At 42.1% G+C, this 24,355-nt stretch overlaps 1 protein-coding gene across 1 annotated transcript in view; it reads right to left on the reverse strand.

Annotated features, from left to right (window-relative positions):
* LOC120848301 (sodium/hydrogen exchanger 10-like) overlaps positions 1 to 24,355 on the reverse strand; it is a 175,367-nt gene that overhangs the window by 26,557 nt on the left and 124,455 nt on the right. The window contains exons 14-18 of the mRNA XM_040504496.1: positions 11,836 to 12,045; positions 11,329 to 11,514; positions 3,672 to 3,836; positions 3,464 to 3,589; positions 386 to 478 (exon numbers count right to left, since the gene is read on the reverse strand). Of these exons, the coding sequence (XP_040360430.1) occupies positions 386 to 478; positions 3,464 to 3,589; positions 3,672 to 3,836; positions 11,329 to 11,514; positions 11,836 to 12,045 (780 nt within the window). The remainder of the gene's footprint in view (positions 1 to 385; positions 479 to 3,463; positions 3,590 to 3,671; positions 3,837 to 11,328; positions 11,515 to 11,835; positions 12,046 to 24,355) is intronic.

A 24,355-nucleotide genomic window follows, 5' to 3' on the forward strand; every position in this document is an offset into this window, starting at 1 on the left:
GCTACGTATCGATTCCTGCTACGTCATGAGTACGAAGCAAGATTCTTAACGTTGCTTGATTACCTTCTAACTAAGCTTCACAGGCATCCACAAGGTGCACATTGAAATATCTTTTAATTGGCTTTAAGTTTAGTTTTATAGCACCTTACAAACGAAAGACTGGTGTTTTTGAAGTTAAGGTGCAACATGCAACACATTTAAGCTAGAGAATGAGCGCTGGAGTTTCGTTTCCGTACCCTTTCAAGAAGAAATGTGCACTTGACAAAAAAAAAAAAAATAGCGGGTAACAATGCACCGCCGCACAACCAAAACATTAAACGTTACGCACTGTTTTACCCAACATATTGATATTACTCTGCATTAAAAGTGCCACTAAAGCTCTTACCTTCACAATTCCAGAGCAGATGATGAACACGCAGTCGTGCATTCGATTTTCTTGGACAAGGCGCTCTTTCTCTTTAAGGTACTGGTAGAAGCACTAAAAAAATGTATATTAGAAAGATTTTGCGAAGCATTTACGTTCAAATATATTTTATGTCACTTTTAATTAAAGAAAATTTTGTTTTCCCTACGCGCCTGATTTCTTTCATATGCTAAGGACAAGGTGATCTGGGCTAGTTGGTAAGCATTATACAGTGATGTCTCGTTAATATGGACACCTCCTTTCCCATAAAAAAATCGTCCATAATGTGAGTTGTCCATAATAACTCTGTCGATGTAGCGGGGTATCAATATTGACGGGACATGACTGTACATGGTTGAAGTCAGAGAGCAATGTAAGGAAACAGTAGAAGAACACATAAGATAGAATAAACGCAGAGTCTATACTGTTTCCTGTATACTTCAAGTTTCCTCACGTGGCTCTCTGACTTTAACCATGTATAATACAAGGTAGATTTACATTGACGATTAAAAACACAAAAACATGATCAGGAATTGTGTTGGTACATATGAAAAATCGTCAGTCGTTCAATGCGCACATGTATGTAGTCCCTTACAGTAACTAAATTCTTTGTAAAACGTTAATTTTGTCATTAATTTTGCAAGGAATTATTAAACAATAAAAAGTATTTGTAAAGTAATATGCTTTATTATTTAGGTAAGGTAATGATTGCAATCAGTTACGTTTTTGTTTTTATTCATAGACGAAAAAAACGGGACTTCTGACAACAGAAAAAAAAGTTGTTCCAATTTTTTTTTTCTTTTTAACATGAGTTTTTTTTATATTAGAATGGGAAGTTGGGCTACTTGATATGAATCCATATTGAAACACAGCGCGAATAACACACGGACAAGGAGGAGAGAACACACAGGACTAGGCGCTGAAGAAAGAAGGTGAGGAGAACATAGAATAGAGCCCTTTGTAGTAGAAATGAAGCTTACTAGAGTGGAAAGTTGGGCTAGTTGGTATGAATCCATATTGAAAAACAGGCTGTTAGCTGCACTTAGAAAACTCAGGGCCATGTAGTCTTCAGATGTTCAAAGACTTTCTTTACGTCATCTCAGACCTCAATTATTGTCTTTTTTTTTGTGGCTTCGATGTTTGCAAACTGCAGCTCGCTCGCCCCCAACAAAGTGGTAATAATACTGATATAAATAACTGAACTTTCCGTGCAAACATTATTGGGCAAACTCCCAAAATCGCAATGTTCACATGAACAAAAAAGAATGTCGTTATGCACTGGAACTGTTAAGGGACCTCTGGCCGGCCTGTTCTTTTTGTCTCTTCACTCTTTCTTTCCTTCCAAATACGCGGAGAGGAGGACGCCAAATAATTGCACGCCTTCCAGAAGCTCTAGACAATTAACAATTTTCTCTTCGGTTCTAGTGACTACGACAGTTACTGTAATATCACAATAGGACCGGACGTCTTTTGCTGGAATAACGTTCAACACGAAAATTAATTGTAAATAACGTGACAATAAAGAGAACACTGCTAAAAATAATGAACACTTTTTAGCATTTGGAGATACAAATGCTTACTGTATTTGATTTTGTGCTGATTTTTACATATTCTACGAAAATATCCAGGTTCCCCATATCCTTGAAACCCTTTTCGTGTATCATCTTTAGTGACAAAGATAAAAATGGTATTTTTGTTGCGGTTTTTCTAGAATAACATTGCACGCCGTCGTTAGAATGCTTATTTTGACGAGTAACGCAATGCGTGGTTTTTTAGTCTTCTTAGAAAGATAAAAGAAAACAAATGACGTAATCTTCTTTTTTTAGTATTAATGTTAAGCGGTAGATTCCCGGCTTGACGGTCGTTGCCTGCCGCAGTGGAGAGATGCTGCACTGCCGCTGGCCTCACCTGACATGAGCCGAAACAACAATGAGCTGCTACATGGCCCACCCTTGCTACATACGTTTGGATTGTGTATAGACATTCCATTTCTTATTTACCCCAGGACGTAAAGCAACGTCGCGGAAGTAAGGTTATTTCTAGAATTAACGTTCATTTACCTTTATGGAAGAGTAATTATAACAGTAGTTAGTTACAGTTAAGCTTGTTTATTTCAAATGTAATTCCTTAAATTTTTAGTAACGTTTAAAAGTTTGTTTTAATGATGAGTAGGGTTTGATCCGCCTTTTTATGTGGAATGTGTTTTCTACGAATATGCTTAACACCTGTCGGGCTGGCAGGTTACAATCTTTCGAAACGAACTATTTTAAAGAATCGGCAAATTAGTTCATGAGCTGCCGCCAGCGTACGCTGGTTCGCCATTCCTTTCCATGAGTTTGTTCTTATGGCCTTTAACATGCCAGTCGACAATGCTATAAGTGACGCTTCATGGTATATTTATTTTTGATATTGTGTACAAGTAATGATTATGTGCCTATGCAGTGTCGCGCACGTGTATCTCGTAAAAAAAGGTCCTGCATGAAGCGAAGCGTTCTTCGAGTCCCTCTTTCACATGGCGAAATCTTTTCTCGAAAGTAGGAGTCAAATCACCGAGAATCCTCGCTTTTATGATTCGCCTTGCAAAACGCTAATTTTGCCGATAACGCCTTGGAGGCATCAGAAGTCCACTTGTCATATAAGATTACAGCACGCAAAGCTGCATTTTGTGAAAATAATTCACTCGGTCACAATAAGTGTTTAGACCAAAACGCTTTGCGTTGTTGCACGACAGTTGGTCTGCAAATAGACCTCCGAACTTTTCCCATCTGCAGCACCTTCATCCTCATGTCGTAAGGTCACCCTGGGTACCGGACATCGAACTATAAAGAGATTTGTCCAAATATTATGTTTTCGCAACAACCTCGGCGGTTTCAACGGAAATGCCTTCCTATACCGTCCCGTTTGAGATATCGTGATTCAGTGCTGCCTTTCAGGTGTGAGTGTGAGTTAAACATCTCTCACGTATGTCAGGTGCGTTTTACTTTGTAGGATTACAAAATAAAAGCTCAAATTTGATTCAATTTGAATTTAATAGGATTCACACGTCCTGCCTCTACTCACCCGAAGGAGTTTGGAGACGTCCTCGGAGGGTAGCCAGGGGACGCTGAGCATTGTGTAGAACGGGGCATTACCGACCACTATGTTGGTCGGCATACCGTCTGCCTTCTGAATCATCCAGGACAGGTTCTACAGAGAAAACTTATGATCGAAAACCTCTTTCGGCTGGCAGTAGCTACAGCCAACCCCGTATAGATGCAGGCAACCTTACCTCAAACAAAATGCCGTACTGCGTGTCATCGATGAGACCACCTTCGTGTAGCTCTCGTAATCCGTCCACTGCTTTGTTTAGTATCCTCCGTGCTGCCTGTCTTGTCTTCGTGGCGACCTCTATGTTCGGGTATCGCTGCTGTATGTCCACCACGTTTCTCAACGTCTAGAGATTAATCGAAAGAATAAGACGTAAGCTTGGGGTATAAGACGTCAGCGGAACAAGTGGAATTCGCACGTTTTCATAAAAATTACAAATTGCATGCGCACTTTATCCACCGAATCCTTAGAGGCTCTGAATGTTAAATTTAGGGAGTGATTGCTTCAACTTGCTTACATGACTAATACGTAATAGAAGAGTGCTTATTACTTTCCTTACAAATTTAATGGAGAAACTGACATCACGTATAAAATAATAAGCGTGAGTCGAATCAAGAGAGGGAAAATAGGTTATATATAGGATATTTTCATTAGTTGGCATTCACTGTGGCAGGAGCCGCCATTCCTTCTCTCTCGTTCTCCTTTTTTCTCGACATCAGGTGACCTCACATGACGCAAGATTTCGCCACGAGGTTTAGTGAGAAAATGTGCACAAGACCTCACGTGAGGTGACATCATGCCACGTTATCTTAATTTTCCCTAAAAACTTAGCATAAAAGAATGTTTAATGCCGTCATGTAATGTAAATTTCCACGCTATATTTAGCGGGGAAATTTTGCTTCATGTCAGGTCCCACGGGCTGACATTATGGTGTCAAGTCGTAGTGTTCCGCGATTCCATGATGTCGCGTCATCTCACGTGACATAAATTTTTCCGCTACGTTTAGCGACCAGATGCACAGGCGGACGGACAAATAAAATGCTGGGATGATTGAGTTCCATTATAAACGCATTCCATGCTTTAAAAAGGAGTGGTGAAACCCGCCATTTTGGAAATAACTCGCACCGCCTGGTGGAAATCGTGTTTGAGAGTTCTAAGGATGAAGCCATGCGCGATTAGAAAGGAGAGGAAAGAAACGTCATGGAACTAACATGGTGACGAAAAAAATAGCCACAACAAGCAAAAAGAGGAGGGGGGAACCCAGTCGAAGTCAGCGCAGCTAAGTGCAGCGAAATACAGCCAGCAGGATCTAGCTGCATTGGTCGACGGAGGTGCCGGCGGTCCCTTCAGCACGTGCTGAGTGCTGACGTATGTTCATACCAGAACCTCTTGCACATGCGACTTTCTAATATAAAACATAGAAACTATAACATAGCTTTATTGATAGAACAATCATTTTTCAAAACACAATAGCGAGCCAGAATAAGCCTGAAGGGCTTGTGTACCTGGCTCGGCAGGTGACGAAATCATATAGATTAGATAAAGAAGAATATTAATTGAAAAGCAATTTACAATCTATAGCACACTCGTTCTCTGAAACCTCAGTGCGCCTTAACACAAACCAAAAAAATACTCACACCAAACAAACACCTTGGACACACTGCAACCGCAATGTTAAAAGAAAAAAAAAAAAAAGAACGACACCTAAAAACAATATAGTTCACTGATTAAAAGTGCCGAGATTTAGACTCGACTTGATCCTTACTTGTGTTTTTATCACTTTTTGTCTAAGATGCTATACAGTTTCAAATAATGTCCGCCAAAAAAAAGTGTTAATATTAGGTCAATTCACCTGGTCCGAACTAAATATTGTCACGAATGACAATTGATTAGGCAACAAATGACTGACGAAAACGAAACGGTTGATGGGGCGAACTTGTGCACGAAATAAACTAGAAAAAAAAGGCTACCGTCGCAGGCATCGATGGTGGCGTAACAGCTGCCATCGCGCCATGCGTAAAAGCTGACCCTTGCCCGTCACGCGGAGCCCCTTATGTACGGGCGTGGGCCTCTGGAATAATCGGCGTAGAAGGATCGGTGCGTAGAAAACGTTTCACCTCGAAAAGGCCAAATGCGTTCTAGAATTTACCAGAATATGACATTTACAGAAATAAAAAAAAATTCGAGAAGACACTTAAGACTGCTGGCGTGTAAGAATGCAAAAGCAATCGTCACACGCAGCGCATTCCTGCAAGCAGCGCCACGTCTTCCTTTGTCACACTGCACTCCGGCGGTGACATCACGGTCCCCACTGCGCAGGTGGAGCGGCCCCCTCTGCTCCACGGCTTTTGTGACAGTGCATCTGCATTGCTATGCTCTTCTTTGTTTTTGTATTCTTTCCAGTGGCGCGTCAGCATTGGCCTTGAGGGGCCCCGGAGGCTTCAGTGACGAAGCATCGGATAGGACGCGTCGTAGCCAAGGGAAATGTATTCTTTGTTCTGCTGCTACAGACTGCAGGCTTCGCTCCACGGGACAGGGAAATTTAGGTGCCGTCTTTATTTATTTTTATTTATTACAATACCCTCAGGGCCAAAAGGCATTACAGAGGGGGTGGGGCAACCAAAAAATGAAAAAAAAGGGTACAAAAAGAGAGCAAACACAGCCGAGAATAAACATCAACAGCTCGAAACACAGCACTCTGGTCAAAAAATAAACAAAAGGACAATCACGACAAAAGGTGAGCAGATAAGGTTTTTTTAAATAAATCAATTGAAGGTATATTAACAAACGAAGCGGGAAGGTGGTTCCACTCAAGAGATGTTTTTGGAATAAACGCGTTCAAAAAGGCTGATGTGTTACAATGAGGGACACCAACTTTGAATGGATGATCAAAACGCGGAGAAATGAATGGGGGCTCAAGGAATAGTTTATCTTTCAATGACGTGTTAGAATGATAGATCTTGTAAAAGAGGCACAAGCGCGATATTTTGCGACGTAAAGAGAGGGAGGATAGGGATAGACTGAGTTTCATGGAGGAAACGCTTGCTGTACGATGATAGTTAGAAAGTATGAAACGAACTCCGCGATTTTGCATGGCTTCCAGGTTAGTTATAAGTGTCGAGTGACCGGGATCCCAGATTGCAGCAGCGTATTCTAATTTTGACCGGACCAGGGAGTTATAAAGCAGTAATTTCAAAGAAACGGGGGCCAGTGTAAAATTTCTTTTTAGAAAACCGAGCATAGAGTTAGCGTTAGCAATAATGTGGTCAATGTGGGTTTTCCATGACATGTTATAGGTAATATAGACACCCAGGTATTTGTAACAGGTCACAGACTGAAGTTGAGTGTTACAAATTGAGAGAGGTGGAAGAACCGTGTGACGACGAGAAACTCTCATAGACTTGCACTTGTTAATGTTAAGGAACATCTGCCACAATTCACACCATTGGGATACAGCACACAAATCATTTTGGAGGAGGAGTGAATCGGATTCATTAGTAACTTCACGATATATCACACAGTCGTCGGCAAATAAGCTAATAGAAGAGGATACACACGTAGGTAAGTTGTTAATGTAAATAAGAAACAATAAGGGCCTTAGAACGGACCCTTGGGGGACACCGGAAGTGACTGGACTTAGAGAAGAGTTAGCATCATTAGTATACACAAACTGAGAACGATTAGTAAGAAAACATTCAATCCAAGACAAAATATTAGGATCAACATGCAAGTGACTGAGCTTGAAAAGTAAAAGTTTGTGAGAGACTTTATCGAATGCCTTACAGAAATCTAGAAAGACGCAATCAACCTGGGAACCACGGTCGAGGATGGAAAGTAGGTCATTAGTGAAAGTGATAAGCTGGGTTTCGCAGGACAGTGATTTGCGAAAACCGTGTTGTGATGCAGTAAAAAAAGAATTTGAATCAAGAAAGTTAGCAAGATGTGAGTAAATTACGTGCTCTAAAATTTTGCAGGGAGTACTGATAAGGGAAATGGGTCGATAATTGGAAGAGTTATGTTTACTGCCTGATTTGTGAAGCGGAATCACCTTCCCAATTTTCCAGTCGTCTGGTAAAACGCCAAGGTTAACAGATTGTTGAAATATTTTGCAAAGAAAAATGGAAATGTAATTTTTAGTTCTCTTAAGAAATTTCGGTATGATATTGTCAACGCCACAGGAGGAAGATGGTTTTAAATCATTAATAAGTTTTATAATTCCGTCATAGTCAAAAGCAAGTGGATCTATTTGAAAAAAAACATATCTCGGGAAAGTACCAGGGTAAACAGGAACAACATCACTAGCGAATTCTTTGACAAAATATTCATTAAAAACGGAAGCACAACTTTGACTAGGAACTACCACGCCATCATCACATGTCAGCGAAAGCACTGTATTTTTAGACCCGCTATACATATTCAAAAATTGTTTAGGACTGTTAGTTAGCATAGAGGGGAGGGTTACAGAAAAAAATGTTCGCTTGGCCTCCGCGATAGCGGTCTTATAGGAACAAGCTGCTGCGCTATAAGCTTCCCATCGTTCAGAAAGTCCAGTAAGCTTGGCAGTCCGGAAAAGACGTTTCTTTTTATTAGAAAGACGCTTAACAGATCTGTTGAACCAGGGCGATAAGTGGTTAGAAATGATAGGCCTACATGGGATAAAAGAGGTAATTAAAGAGCTTACTTTGGTTTTAAACATATTCCAATTGGTATCAACTGTGCGGTGTGAGAAATTAAAAAGGAACTCATCGAGAAAAGCAGCTAGTTCGCTATTAATGGTATCGAAGTTAACTTTATCATAATCGAGAAAATGTTTCGTGGTTTTCTTTTCAAAATAAGCTGGAAGTTGCAAATAAAAGTGCAAAATCGAGTGATCGCTAATTCCCGGTAAGTAAGTTATGGATGAGACAAGGTCTGGGTCAGTAGATAGAATAAGGTCTAATATATTGGCCGTTGTACTGGTAACTCGGGTGGGTTCGGTGACAAGTTGTGAAAAGGAAAAATCGGCACAAAGGTTCAAGAACTCGGTGTAGTCGGAAGAGCCCCCAGATGCAATCGGGAACGCTCCGGACCAATCAATTAGCGGAAGGTTAAAATCGCCTAGTAATAACAAAGGGGCACGAGGAAATCTAGAAGAGATAACGTTCAGCGCGTCATACAGATCAGAAGTAAAATTTGCAGGAGCATTAGGGGGGCGGTAGCAGACACACATGATAATATATCTGTGCAGGCATCGCAAACGCACACAAACAAGTTCAAGTGGGGTGACAATATCGACATGAAAACATTCCATACTATCGTTTACTGCGATTAAAACCCCGCCATCCCGCCTATCACTCCTATTATGCCTAAAAAACCTTGGAACAATGAAAAATCTCGCTGTCACGAACACCGCTCGAAAGCCAAGTTTCTGTTAAAACAACAATATCACTAGATGACGCATCAACAATTGATGACAAATCGTCTCGGTTGTGAATGACGCTTCTTATGTTAGTGAAAAGAACAGAAAAGTTATTTGGAAAGGAAGTGCAGCAACGTGCTTCACCAGATAAAACTTCCCCTAATTCCGAGGCAGCAGGTCTGTTCCCACTACGTCTAGTTAGTTATGTGGCAGCTTCGTAAACATGGCTTGTGGCATAATTAAAATGAAATTGCTTATCACCAATAACCAGTTTGTCGAACCGGAGTTTAAAAGGACTACCTTGAGTACGGGCAAATTCCAAGAGCTTCTTCCTCGCGAATTGTACATTTTTAGCATAGTCTTCACTGACCGAAACACCTGTATCTTTTAGTTTGTAACACGACCTTATAACAGCCTCCTTCTGCTTAAAAAAAGAAAACTTCACAACAATGGGCCAGTTTTTAGAAGGATTAAATCTCCCAATCCGATGGGCCCGCTCAATTGTTTCTGGGTCAACCCTTATACCAAGTTTCTCGTTACAGACTTCAAGAATCAGCCTTTCGGACTCCGCCCATGTTTCCCTCGCAGCGTCCTTCAGGCCGAAGAACAGTAAGTTAGATCGCCGCGAACGGCTCTCAGCGTCATCAGTTTGCCGCTTAAGTTGAGCGATTTCGGTTAGAGCGGACACAACTTTCGCCTCAATTTCTTTTGTAGTATTAACAGTGGATTTACATAGTGCGAGGTCACTTTCAATGGTAACGACACGAGCGGTCAGTGCGGAAATCGAGTCATTCGTGCGCTTTTGTTCCTCGGTGATTTCTCTTAATTGGCTCACGATTCCTGCCTGGCCGTCGTATAATTGCGAGACAATAGACTCGATTTTCGCCAATGACTGAGCCTCGTCTTTAGTCATGGGACCAGGGTTTCGTTCAACATCGCCACAGAGTAGCAATAACAAGTCTAGAAAGCGCTTAAGACAATACCTTGGGCACGGCAGAACTACAAGACAAAGGTTATTGCTTCTTATAGAGCAGGAAAGGTTTTCCGCGGCTTTAAAAGCTAATAACGCCGGTTTTCTCCATGGGACAGTTAATGCTATCGCATTAAAAGGGGCGTTCGCTCACAGGAATTGAACCGCGGCCCTTTGCGTGAGAGCCAAGCACGATAACCATTCGGCCACGGACGCACTTGTTCGGAGACGCGCCGGGCATTACCCTCCACATTCAAAAGAGCATATTCCGGATGCAACGTGAAAGGAAACGAAACAGAGTAAAAGAAACTCGATATTTGGAGACTACAGAGCCTGGTAAAACACACTCCTACTAAGCGTCGTACGAGATCACAGTTCACAGCCTTATCGCGCGCGATACGGCTTGAGGTGCACTTCTGGGGCGAATTGAGGTTTCGATGAACGGCATGGTGAGGTTATTGTTCTGTGGGGTACCACCTCGTACTTCAGATCTCCGAGTCGACGAAGTACCTTGTGAGGTACGAAATACCGGTTCAGGAGTTTCTCGCCGAGACCGTGACAGCGCGTCGCTATCCACACCCATATCCTGTCTCCGGGCTGGAAGTGTACGGCGCTGTGACGAAGGTTGTACCGGCGAGTGTAAACACGTTAGTGGTCCTGAAGTCTAAGTCTGGCAAGCTGCCGAGCTTCCTCTGCTCGTTGGGTTATTAACTTGGCGTCGTCGGTTCAGTCGTGTGCTTGGTCGTGGGTAGCATTGCGTCGAGCATCAGTGTCTCCTTTCTGCTATGAACTAGCTGGAGTAGTGGCATTCCGGTCGTCTCTTGAACTGCACTGTTGTAGGCAAACGCGACACACGGAAAAACTTCAGTTTCCCTACTAAATTGAGCCTGTGTGCAACGATACATTCTACCGGATTCATAGATAATCGCCACTGCGGTTTCTACATTTAAATTATGGTTATTATGGGCCATGTATTAATCGCATGTTTGATGGCAGTCGCACTGGAAGTCTACATTTTAATTATGGTTATTATGGGCCATGTTTTAATCTATGTTTGATGACAGCCGCACTCGAAGGTTAGACCAACTTATTCAATTAAAAAAAATGCGACTGTTTCGGAAACATTCGTCAACAATTTCTACCCTTTCTATCTTCAAATTCCGAAACTAAGAGCTCAAATTTTGCCGGAAGCGGAGACCACGTGAGACCTTTAAAAATGACGGTTTTGTGTCGTACAAATCGTCATGATCTCGTATCTGCACTCCGGCTGTCAGGGTGCGGCTCGCGGAATGTAAACTCGCTGCGACACTCTTCAGCGCCTACGCTAGCTGGCGAAGCGCTTGCCCAGCCGACAAGCAATAGCGAGTGAGGCTACGAGGGCAAAGACAAATAAAAAGCGAGTGTTAGAGACTGTCCCAGCGAGCTTATAAATAATTTTCACTCGATAATCCCGAGCGTCTCACCGCTCACCTGCAGTTTATTGTTCCCGCTGTTTGCCCGTATCATCAAGGCGAGGTGCGGCGTCTGCACGAAGCGGGACACCTTGACCATGGCTTCGTCCTCGGCGGTGATATACGCCCAGCTGAGGTCGTAGGCGTAGAATAGCTTGCGGTTTAGGATGCCATCCAGTAAATCCCAAATCCACACAAAGAGAACCTAAAGAAAAGAACATTAACATATCACACCGTTATATAGGGTGACCCGAGTCACCGGACTCGATCTAAAATGGACCGTAAAAATCGACGCCTGCACGTAGCGATCTAACATTTTTGTCAAAGGTGTATTTCGCAGGTCGGTTTTTTCTTGTAAAATTACAAAGCGTAGCTCTCTTTCTGATAGACGGACGAAAATAGACGGTAAGCGGGCTTCCTTTAATGGAGTATTCTTAGAAAGGCTAGGTGACTCAAGCTACATGTTCCTTTATGTCGAAGAATACGAATATCGAAGAAGAACATGTTTTTTTACAACAGCACATACCGATCTTTTTTGAAGCGTCTTGATGATCCTGCACGAAATGAGGGTTATGAAGCTAAACTGTAGGAACATGACGTAGAGTCGATTGGCGTTTGCCGACTGCACTGAAACCAGGCTTGTGAGTACAAACTCAGTGACGACCAGGAAATACATAATGATGTCCAGTTGCCGCCACACGTCGCGACTCATTTGGAACATGCCGACCGTGTAGACCTGTAAAGGGAAACAAGTGACCAATTATGTTGACTGACAATCAACCATTTTTCTTAATTGTCCATCCCCTTGTTCACATCCCATAAGGGACATTTCGTGTCATCGCACTGTGTGATACGTTCGTTGTGGGAAATGCGTTCTAAACAAATTCACAGCTTTGAATTCCACCAGAACCTTGTGTTCACTGCGTCAATCAATCAAGCAATCAAGTAATCAATTACTCAGTCAATTTATTTTCGTCTGGGGGAAGGCATGAAAAATGCAGAATTTAGCGGCTTGGCGATCGTCTGGCGTCTCCTTCACATTCGGAGAAGGGTACAACTTTGTTGCACATTTACGATGATATGCATACAGCAATACCGATGCCATTTAAACTAGAGGCGAAGTACAATGACTGTACAAGAAGTTTAACCCAAAAGAACAGGCATATTTACCTAAACTGTACTTGAACGGTTGACTAGTTAGCACATAGGAAGACGAGGTACAATAAATTTGTAGCTCCATCATAACCCATGAGAAAAATACGAGCCAAGAGCAATCAAAGTATTACTCAAACAAGTTACCAATGTCTTCTTTACTTGAATTTTCTACAGTAAGACCATTTGCCTCATTATCATTTAAAACTTGGAGCGAGCGTAAATGCCAGCTTCTGGTCACTGTAATAGACCGATCTCATTATCCAGTTTGACTACGCCACCGCTGCCGCAATGCATCGAGGGAGCTTTAGTCTTTCTGCGACAACCTCGCTGGAGCTCTACGCGTGTGGAGCATGAGGCGGCACGAGCCGTCCCGTGCACTGCTGCCTGCCTCCTGCGAACTAAAGTTATGGCGGCGTCACGCATGCGCCGAACGCTTGGTGAGATCGGTCTATTGGTCCTGGAGCGGGGTACATACCAAGTCCAGGACTTACAGGCGCCATATGCTGAGACATGGGACTCCAAGCAAGATATCAAATAATATACGCTCTTGGAACTTTGTAAGAACCTCATAATATAAGGAGCTTATAGTTGCAATACTTTTTTCTCAACATAGCAAGGTGTTTGAACAGCAATTTCTCTGGATGATTACACGCCAGATTACGCATGATGCGCAGTGCCTATTTCGCAGTACAAAAAGCCCGTTACAATGAATTTTCGTAGTGGTCACCCACAACAAGAAACAATTATAAGTAACAAAGTAAAACAGAGTACTGCATATAAGTAAATTTACAGAGGTTGGAATTATGTGACGGTTTTTATAAAAAAGCCCAGAACTTTTGACAGCCTCATCGTCATAGCTACATGTCGTAACCATATTAAAGGTTACGACATGAACCTCATTTTTCACGATTTCAACATTGCGCAAACCAAGAGAGGCTGGCCACTGTAGGCGCAAGCGCGTATTTATTGGTCGGAAAATACGACCTCGGTTTTTGCGACATTTCTTGCTAATGAGTTTGAGATTGTCCAAGTATATAAGCTGTCTAAAAATTGGTTTCCCTTTCTGTATGAGCTGAGTGTCCCATCGTAAAAAATTGTGCTATTTTCATCTCCATATATTACACAGTTGACGTTAATATCCAAACTATATCATTCATTAAAGAATGAAAAGAAGGCACAAGAATACTCCTTTGCAGAAAACCTGCCTTAAGTTAGGTGCTTGTTTGAGGGTTCGCTTTCAATCTCAACATATTAATGAATGAATAAACAACGCGGTTCAAAAGTCATGTTGGCACTATTATGAAGTCTATTCACGTTGTGTTTTCCCGGCTTATTGATGGAAAATATCCTCTAGAATTTATTTCTAACCAGCTTTCGTACCCTGTCGCAAAGCATAAAAAATTCGGAAAATGCCAGAGCACAGACCAGTTTGTAGTCACACCGTTCCTCCATAAGGTTTCAAACAACCAAAAATCAGTCGCTGATAAGTTTGGTTTACGCATGACGTCTAGCACAGAGATTAGTTTGAAACGGTTGACTCCTTTCGCTTCTGCCCAGAAAGGTTGATTAAAAAATCAGAAAAAAAATTGTGTGGTGCCTGTGTTTCAGGTGTAGTATAAAAGGTCCCCTTTGATAGTGGTTTGTGCTATGTAGGTGAAACGAAGCGTTGTCTTAATAATAGACGAGGCGAACATAAACAATATGTCGAAAACAAGGGTACATATTCCGGGGTATCCAAACATATTCAGGAATGGAAGAATTGCGTGCCATTATGGAACTCGACAACCGCAATTGTAACAGAAAGAAACGACCACAAGCGCCTGCTGAAGGAGCCAATTGCAATAACGAAGCATGGGAATGCAGTGAACAAGCCATCTTTGTCTTTAGATGCGGAATGGAAGCGATTTCTAAATCTTTAATGGTATTGTTAACATTATTTTTTTGTGTAGTCTCAGTGAAAGGTCCAGTGCAACCTGCAGTTTTCCCAGCGTGTTTCTTTTTATTGATGAGTCATCTTTGGTGCTGTCTGTTCTTCTGTTGGTTTGACCCCATTGTTAGAGGTCCGGTGTCGTGTCTTTTGTGGAGAGAGGTTATGTGAGGAAGGGTTCCCTTTCCTTCCTTCTTTTTTCAACCCTATATAAAGTGTTCTTTTCTCAATAAAGGTTTAGCTGGTGTTTGAGACGTTCTCCTTCTCTTTTTTGTGGTCGTCTGTCAATACCTCAGTCTCAGGTTTTTCCCTAAAATGTTTGATATTAATGAAGATATAGTAGGTAGCTTTCGATTAGCTTCAAAACTACACCCGGACGGCACAGTGTCTTAGTTTTTATAATACGGTTTTATGGTGAAGGAGATTGAACGCTGACGTAAAATAAATAAAGATTCATAATGTTATCAGTTTGTTTTCGATGCTGCTGAATATAGCTTTTGTTTTCTTTTAGCAGCGCGAACTTTTCGAGTACCACTTCAGAAAACCAAATTGATAAAAGGTAATATCGGAGCTTCGTTTTTAAATGAGCACAATCGTACATATATATATATATATACACGTTGCTATGCACACGTTGCTTACACTAGTTCTGCACTTTACCGCAACAATATGCCCTCACTTGTAAGTTACTTCCTGACAAAGCCGAGTCTCTCGGCGACACTGTTTATTAAACTTCTGCTCTCTGTTGCTTGTCACCGTAACTTTTACTTCGATATATATATATATATATATATATATATATATATATATATATATATATATATATATATATATATGTGTGTGTGTGTGTGTGTGTGTGTGTGTGTGTGTTTTAAACTTTTTAGATTACAACTGTAACACATGCACAGTACTGGAGTTTGCTATGTAAATATATACCTTGTCTTGAAAAGGACATACACCTTAGACAGTTGCATTATATTAGGAAACACCCTATTCTAAAAGGCCGTTCTAAATGTATGGGAAAATAGCAACATTAGAACTAATGGCGTGATTTGCTGGCTTAATATAAATGCCGTGCACGTCGTTACTTTTACTATTTCTAAAATGCTCCGAGGCAGATATTACTTCCAAGTCGTTTGTAGGCAGCAGGAAAGCACTGTCTAAAATTATATTCACTAGGTCCCACACATTGGCAGAGTGAGCGCTATCAACGAAGTGCAGTGGTTATCACCCGTGTTATCTAACCCCTGCTACTTGTCTACCCCGAGGAGAACGTGCCCGAATCCCGGCGCTTACAGAAACGTTCTCCAACAGTTGGACCTCATCTTCACGGAAACCAACAGCCACCGCCAATTACGCCAGGACACCGCCGGTGACGCAACGTCGTCACGTCACCGTGGCTATATAAAGGGAACCCGCGAACTCGCTCGGTGGAGACAGGATGGGACTTACCACCCGAAGCTACCATATAATCATGTCTCATCAAACATCGTCATCCATACAACCAAAACCCGGTCTCTAGCCTGTACGTCCTTTAGCTCTTAACACACCGTGTAAGTTTTGTTCTCATCATGTATCATGAGCGCTTTAAGCTTGTGATATTGGGACCGAGGCTTAATCAACCTGTATAGTTTCTGCAGATAGCTTATGCTTTATCATCCGTTTGAAGCATGTGTTATAGGCGCTCGTTACTTGGTTATTTTTATTTTTATATTCGCAGAGAACGTTCAAGTCTCTAAACTCATTTTCACATGAAGAAACAAATAATGGTTTGCGCATTGTTCATACGCCGCCCGAAGAAGTTCTTAAAATATTTCGTTCTCGGACGAATAAGCTAAGCTTTCAGCGTTTGAAAATGTACGTCTTGATAAGACAACAACATATATCTATTCGAAAATGCACCTCTATATACCTTAATTATGTACATAAACGGGAAGATTTGCGGAGCTCGGGAAGGAAACGGAATTTCCTTATAGTAGTTACCTAGCTGAAAACACGTATAGTTTGTGGAAATGTGTTATAGAGCACATCCCTACGATTCAACATTTTCATTATTTCGGGTGTAACCTACTGTTTTCGTCACTTCCTATCCACTACACGCATTTTACACGGAAAACAGTGATTACACACTTCAGAAAAGGTTTGCATAAGCATATTATACGCCTTGTCTGCCGAGTCGCAACAAAGAAGCGCTCTCCACTCTAAGTTGCACTTGTTCTTCCAGACAGAGGAGGCGTGCAGAGCAAAGTGTTAGCAGGGATAAAGCTAAGCCGTTTTCCTTGCCATGTCTTTGAAATTAGGAAACAAAAAAAAGAAAAGGTGTTCACTGATTTTCGCCCCAATCGCATACGCGTTCACAAATGACTCGCCAATATTTGCTATAGACAGGTCCGGCTACGTTGCATCGACATCGTTTGTTCGAGTTGGCTCACATATCTAATTTTATAAAAAAGAAGTGCGACTGACACAGTAGGGAAAACACACACTCTCAGGGTGACGATGTCTTTATGTCTCTAATGAAGTCACCACCCAATCAAAATTAAAAGAAAAAAATAAAACATTACTCGCACCAATAAAAAAAATGTCAGGAAATTCGAAAAATCGGTCAATATTTCCGTTTGTGGCGCGACAGATCAAAGCGATTGCAGACTTCGCACTCAAAATAGTCAATCTTTCAAAATCATTCGTAAGCGTTCTAAGCTTAGTAATGCCGGTACATCAAAGGTCAAGTTTAGGAAAAATGCTTACTGATCGGCTCTTCGTCGAGTCATGGCACATCCAAACCACACCGCAAAACACCAATCTTTGTCTTGGCGCTTTACCATCCGCTTACGTCAGCGGGCTCAGCCATATTACGATCGCGAAATCATCACGTCCACCGCCGTAAAAAAAAACCACTTGCTCCTCGCGCACACACTCGCCCCTGAAGAAGAAACCAAGCAAGTTTCGAAACGTTGGGCTCCTTTTTATTTTTGGTTGGCGTTCCTACCCCCTCTTCTAAGACTTTTACCTGCTTAGTCCCTTGAAAGCGTTCACAAGAGGCACGAAGTTTGAAAGTGACGATGAAGCCAAAAGTGGTGTGAGCGACTGGCTGAGACATCAGTCCAAGATTTTTAGGCTGAGGGAATACGGAAGCTTGTGCACAGATGGGAAAAGTGTGTGACAGTGCAAGGAGACTACATAGCAAAAAAGAGTAAGCTTCTATCTGTATTTAAAGTCATTATACAAAAAATTCACCTTATTTATTGAATCGCCCTCGTATAAATCCTGAAGTCAACCAAGCTATCAATGTCCTCATCAGAACGGCACCATGTCTCAGTAGACATCAGCAGACCAAACGAAAAAAACAAAATCTTATAGAAAAATACCGAACGCATCAAACTTGTTTCGTGTTGATCGAATATTCGGATGAAGCAGTGAAAAGGGAATCGCTGAGTCAGCGGTAAGCTCTTGTTCGACTTAGTTTGGCAGTAAATACTTGCTGTGGTTCATGACATGAAAAAGGCATACTCCTGTCATTCGGGAAATAAAAAATTAAGCGCGTGAGAAACCAAGCACTGGACGATAAAAAGTAAGCAAGTGAAAATTGAATTCGAAGACAGCAATAAAAAAATGCGAGTGAATACTGAACGCGTTCGTCAGCTGAGAAGCATGGCGAAGGGGGGACGCGAAAAAGGACCTCACCCGAAAACACCCAGAACACAAGGCCGTAGTTGTGACGTTTTTTTGTGTCACCAATGAAGGCCGAAACTAGACACAGATTGGAAACGAATGTTTCGTCAGCAGTCGGCTTCGAGTCACGTCTGAGCCGAACGTTGACGCAATCGTCGTGCCCAATCTGTGGCCAGCGTTGCCCTTCACTTATGACGACATCGCCATCAGCACTACGACTTCTTTATGTAGTAGGTGTTGGTTCACTACGTAAACTGGTTGAAAAGGGGAAATAAGGGCGCTTGCTTTTTTTCTGGGGCCCTTGCGAAACTCGGGCTTTGTCTGAGGGCTCCCTCTTTTTTCCTGGGGCCCCCCGAAAAAGCCGTCATCGCGGCCAGGCTGCGAAGTCGTGCACTGGCGTGGCTGCCCCCGCTGGAGACGTGGCCGTGCTGACCTCCCACCGGGCGAGGAAGGCCCCGTTCGTTGGCGTGCCCACCGTAGCCTTGTCAGTTATCTCGGGTTCAACTGTCATCGGTTGTTTTTCTCGGTGGGGCTCAAACGTTTCAGCAGCAGATGCGAGCCGGCCGTCGCCTCTCCCGCTGTAGCCTCCTCCGCTGTCGCGTGGTCGGTTACCAGATGGTTTTCAAGAGCGCTCGGCTTGTTTTTAACTTGAAACGTTTATAGACTAGGTTTTCAGCTGAAGTGAAACCTCTAAAGCGCAAGCGCAAACTTTATCGCTAAATTTAGTGCGAACAATTACATCATATGGCTTCAGGTCACATCACTACAGAAATTCAGCTTCCCCACTAAATGTAGTGGATAAATTGACGTCACGTGACATGATCACGTGAGCTTTGCGATAGCTCGGTTTTCCCGCAAGATTTAGCGGACGAATTGATGTCACGCGTCCTCAACACCGACTCGGTTTCCTCGGTAAATTTAGCGGGAAAACTACCGTCACATGATTTTATGTCGTGTGACCTATACACAAGTGCAGTTTCACCGCAAAAATTAGCCGAAACATTGACGTCACGTGACATGGTGTCGCGTGACCTATAGGCAAATTCAGTTTCACCCGCTAGATTGAGCGGGAAAATTGACTTCACGTGACCTACGCATACATTTGGTCAGAGTCTAGATGACTGGGTGGAGTTGACAGGGTCGAGAGGAATGGAGAGCTCGTGAAGAAATTCCTAGAGGAATCTAGCGCTAGACAAAGGACGTTTCAGGTAGCAACACGATAGATACTTTTTGAAAGCCCATCGAGCAACATTGGCAGTCGCCATTGCTCGGACGCGCAGTTTCTGATTAGATCCGAGTTCACGCCCAGCGCTGATGCAGGCCTTGTGTCCAATGAATTTCGTTTCATTTATTTATCCCTTAAATGCCCACGTGGGGCTTTACATAAGGAGGCGGGCAGTATTTATAAGATTTAGTACATTGGTACAAACAAGAAAAACAAACAAAAGATAGGAAAAACGTCAGTTACGCGCCGTAAAATGTGGCAAGTGCTTCTTTAAATTTTGAAGTGTCCGATATGGTTACTATTGGATCTGGCAGTTTATTCCAATTGGTGACGGAAAGCTGCAAGGGAGAAAATTTAAAGGTATTGGTCCTGGGAGTGGATAAAAATAGTTTGCAGGAATTATCTAAGCGACGGGAGATATGTGGAGCGGGTATACAGTACAAAGTTTTCTGGAAAGGAAGATGGTAGTAAAATTTATGAAGAATAGTTAAGGCAGATACCGTCCTACGCGTTTTGAGAGAGGGTAGACCAAGTTGAGCTTTAAGAGTGGTGATACTAGTAGGGAACGTATAATTTCGATGAATAAACCGTGCTGCGCGGTTTCGGACTGCTTCTAACATATCTTCTAAAAATAACTGATGGGGATTCCAGACAGATGAGGCGTACTCTAACTGGGGACGGACAAGTGAGGTGTATGCTAATGATTTAGTTTCTTTGGAGGCAAGGAAGAGATTGCGTCGCAGAAAGCCGAGAGTCTGGTTAGCTTTGCTAATAATATGGGTTATATGATTTTCCCATGAGAGATTGCTTGTTAAGGTAACACCGAGGTACTTGTAAGTTGGTACATTTTCTATCGTATTACCGGAAAGGGAGTATTAAAAGTTTATTGTGTTATGTTTCGTAGTAAAGGTCATTTGTTTGGTTTTATTTACATTGATTTGCATCTGCCACCTTTCACACCAAGATTCAATAACACATAGATCAGCTTGAAGCTGCGCACAGTCAGAGCGATTGGTTACTTAAGAATACACAACACAGTCGTCAGCATACAACCTAATTGAAGACTTAATTAGCGAAGGTAAATCATTCAGATAAATGAGAGATAACAAAGGACCCAGCACGGTTCCCTGAGGTACTCCAGATGTGACCACTATAGATGACGAGCCACTATTGTTAAGGGTGACATATTGTGTTCGGTTTGAGAGGAAGTTAGCTATCCAATTATTCAGAGTTTCATCAATTTGAAGCTATCGTAGTTTTAATAATAAACGTTGGTGAGGAACCTTGTCGAACGCTTTGGAGAAATCTATAAAAATAGCATGCGGTTCTGCACGAAGATGTAGGTTTTTATGAATGTCTGTTACGAATTCGAAAAGTTGGGTGTCACAGGACAGAGACCGCCGGAAACCGTGCTGGTTTACAAAGAGTAGACCATTATCAGCCATGTAGTTAATAATATTTGAGTAAATGATATGCTCCATCAACTTACATGCAACACAAGTGAGAGAAATAGGCCTATAATTGTTGGGGCAGTCTTTGTCACCGCTTTTATATATTGGGCAAACCCTAGCATGCTTCCAGTCAAGGGGTATGTCACCGGAGTCCATAGACTGGTGGAATATTCTACATAAAAGAATACTAGAAACTGATTTGGTTAATTTGAGCAGTTTAGTTGATATATCGTCCGGGCCTGGGGCAGAATTATTGGGAAGGTTGTCGATCAGTTTCTCGATGCCAGGCGGGGTAATAGAAATAGAGTCCATATTGGCTACGGTTGTATATTGAGGGATGTGGTCGGGTAATGGAAAAGAGTCTTCAGTGAAGACGTCGCCAAAATAAGAGTTGAAGCTCTCGCAACTTTCTCTTTCAGAGAGTTCATTTCCGTCTGAGTCAACAGTGCGGGGGGATGGTCTAATTTGCTTAAGTTTTATAGTTGACCAGAATTTTTTGGGGTTTGTTTTTAGTAAATTAAAGAGGTCGATATTAAAGAACTTATGCTTACCCTTCTTAATTTCGTACTTACATCTCGAAGCGCATTCTCGGTATTTAGACCACGCTGATGGGGTTCTAATTTGTTTGCGCGGCTGTAGAGCCTTTACGTTTTGCTCAGGAGCCGTTTGAGACTGACGGAGAACCAAGGACGTTCAGTACATGACCTGATATGAACTCTCGGAACAAATGTATGCAATGCTCAGAGTATGATCAAGCTAGTGTTGTGCGAAATACTCGAGAAAAGTAGTTAAGGTAACATGCTAAATACCCAATTGAAAATATATTTAGAGCAGAGTGTCGTACCAAAATTTTTATCGGTTCGCGTTCACGGCTTTCGGTTCAGCTCCGGTTCAGTTCCGGGTAGCAAAAAATAACAGTTAGAACCGGTGCGAACCGGTTTGAACCGCTAAACTGAGAACATAATTTCCGCGTTCCTTGGCCAACAATGCCTATTCGAAAAGTGAAACGAGTAACTATATAGCTTTTTACCATTCATAGAATCCACATTTGTTTTGAGGTACCAAAAATAAATTGAGTTATTTAATTTATATGAAACAGGAAATAAAAAGCTAGATTAACATATATGACTCAACGTGTTTTTTTTTACCACACTCTCGTATATTTTACCCGAATCGAAAGGTTATCAGTCGGTGGGTCGGCCTATAAATACGCGTGATTGGTACAACTTTGCGTCGTAACATTAAAGGTCGAATCCTGCTGTGCTCTTCTACTTAGAAATTAATTACAGTACGTACAATCATAAAATGGGCACGTCCTTGCCACATATATCCTGAAATCTAGTTTACAAAATACATTTCACAATATATATGATGGCGATGCAACTGAGCCAAAAGCAATAATATTTTCAAAATGTCCGAAAATTTTAGGAAAACCCCTTTCGCTTACCTTTTATAGAAACTGAGCAAAGCACAACGCTTGGTTTCCTGACCAATATTGTTTCACTGAGCACCGTGATGCAAGCGAATAATCAAGCACAAAAAGAGTGACCTCCGTACTCAGATCGGATCTGGGCTAAAATTGCGCGTACCAAAGTGAACATTTTCCACGTAGTTTGGCATTTCAGGTTTGTTCTTGAGAAGATGTCGGTCAATTCAATTCGCAATAAGCATCACCCCTGTTAATTTTTGTTCTTGTTAAGTAGAACAAAGTAGTATTTTATAGTCTACTCGACATTACAGCCAATTAATTGGTCGCTTTCTGACAGTCTGCGGGCGCAATCGTCATAGCTCTGCCACGCGGCACTGGGTACTTTGTTTTCATCCAGCCCACAGAAACTTAAAATTGTTTTTTATCGAATAAAAGATGCAACACACTTCTATATGTTTGAGAAGTTCAATATGCGTCTGGAACGCATGTTATTTAAATCAGCTTCAAAATAAAAAGAATAATTCATATAATTTGGGGGTGCATTTACTTACGATATGTATATCCTTAGGGTGATCAGTCCTTTATTTATATTAATTATTCAATCAGTAATAAAATATTTGTTATTGTAATCAATAAATTTGAGTTCATGAAGCTCACATAACCGCTTGAGACCGACACGGGAGGACAATGCTCGAAAAAACGCTCTCTGTTGAGTCTGAGAACGTGCCTCTTTGTTCGCTGTTCGGTAGTGTGAAACACCGGGTTGCGGGGTACGCCAAAAGAACTGTGTGCTCACGTTATACATCTGAAGGCAAATGCACGAAATGTGCACAAAGAGCGATAATAAATGATATTCTTCTAAATAATTCCATACCCGTCGCCATACTGCGAAAAAGAATATATAGAGATGCATGTTTTAAACGTAAACAAGTTTGACGGATCTCTGCCTGGTTGGGTGAAAAATTTGAGAAATACAGACCATCACAAACAAAGTCCTAAACATTTAGTGGCCCGACGTTTCAATAAGTCGGGCTGAGTGGGTCGACAGCCACTTAACCATTGGCGTGTTGCAGCGGGCTAGGGCACTTGATGAAGAAAAAGTGAATGAACCAAACGACACACCGTAGATAGAAAAAAAGCTGCTGCTCTGCACGTGCTAGTAGTCGTTACTGATGGGAGATCGGCGGCCGAGTGGGCTAGCCCACACCAGCTCGGAGCACGTAGAGCGAAAGCTCGCGCTGCAGAACCCAGGGATCCTGGGTTCAATCCCCACCCCGGCCCCTTTCAATCTGGATGAGTATCGTACCGGCGTGGGGTCTTGTATCACTACAGCATGGTGCACGTTAAAGACCCCAGGCTAGCAGTCGTACTGCACTGGCTAAATTACTTATCTACAGTGGGTAACGATGTCGCAATGTTCTGGCAGACTAACCTCCTGCTGTATAAACAACTACGAATTGGACTTTTTTTTTTCGCCCCTTACAAAAACAAAAAAAAACAAATCGGTTTTGAAACGTCGGATTCTTTAGTGTTCAGGCCTTGGTTGGTTATGGTCCGTATTTCTCTAGTAGAAATGCGAGCACCGATGTTCCTAATTACACATAAATGTCGACAAGAACAGACAATACATTTCTAATTTAAGTCACATTTTGACATCGGATTGTACGAGCTCGAAATTTCGAAGAATACTGTCTCGGGAGGCCGAAGTTATATTTGGTTTTATGTGCACTTGTTTTGGGGCCTAATTTTTCGACTCTGTGCTTTATTAGTCGTGCGTGCATTAACATTTTATTAGGCTGCCGCATACCATCGCGAGACTGCTGTATGTACTGCAAAACTTTATAATTTGAACATCCCGTTTTGCTATACTTCGTTTCAGCTTAAAAGGGCCTTGCAAAGGGACGAACAAAACCGAATGCTGCTTCGAACGGCGTGCCTATCAGTATCAAACACGAGCGTTCAGTGACGACATTGGTTTAGAACGTCGGATAATGACGACATAGAATTCTAGAGCTAGGACTGGCTGAATAGGCGCAAGGAATCCCATCTGATCCTTTCGAGCACGTGACTCTCACTCAAATATTTGCTTGGAACACCAGTAAATCGGTGGGGCGTTCACATCTTCATAACTGAATGTTAATTTTCAACTTTCAACGGTTAGGAAGATCGCCCATGGTTGTTGCACGC

Source organism: Ixodes scapularis, unplaced genomic scaffold, assembly GCF_016920785.2.
Source record: "Ixodes scapularis isolate PalLabHiFi unplaced genomic scaffold, ASM1692078v2 PGA_scaffold4__175_contigs__length_147842914, whole genome shotgun sequence".
Classification (NCBI taxonomy): domain Eukaryota; kingdom Metazoa; phylum Arthropoda; class Arachnida; order Ixodida; family Ixodidae; genus Ixodes; species Ixodes scapularis.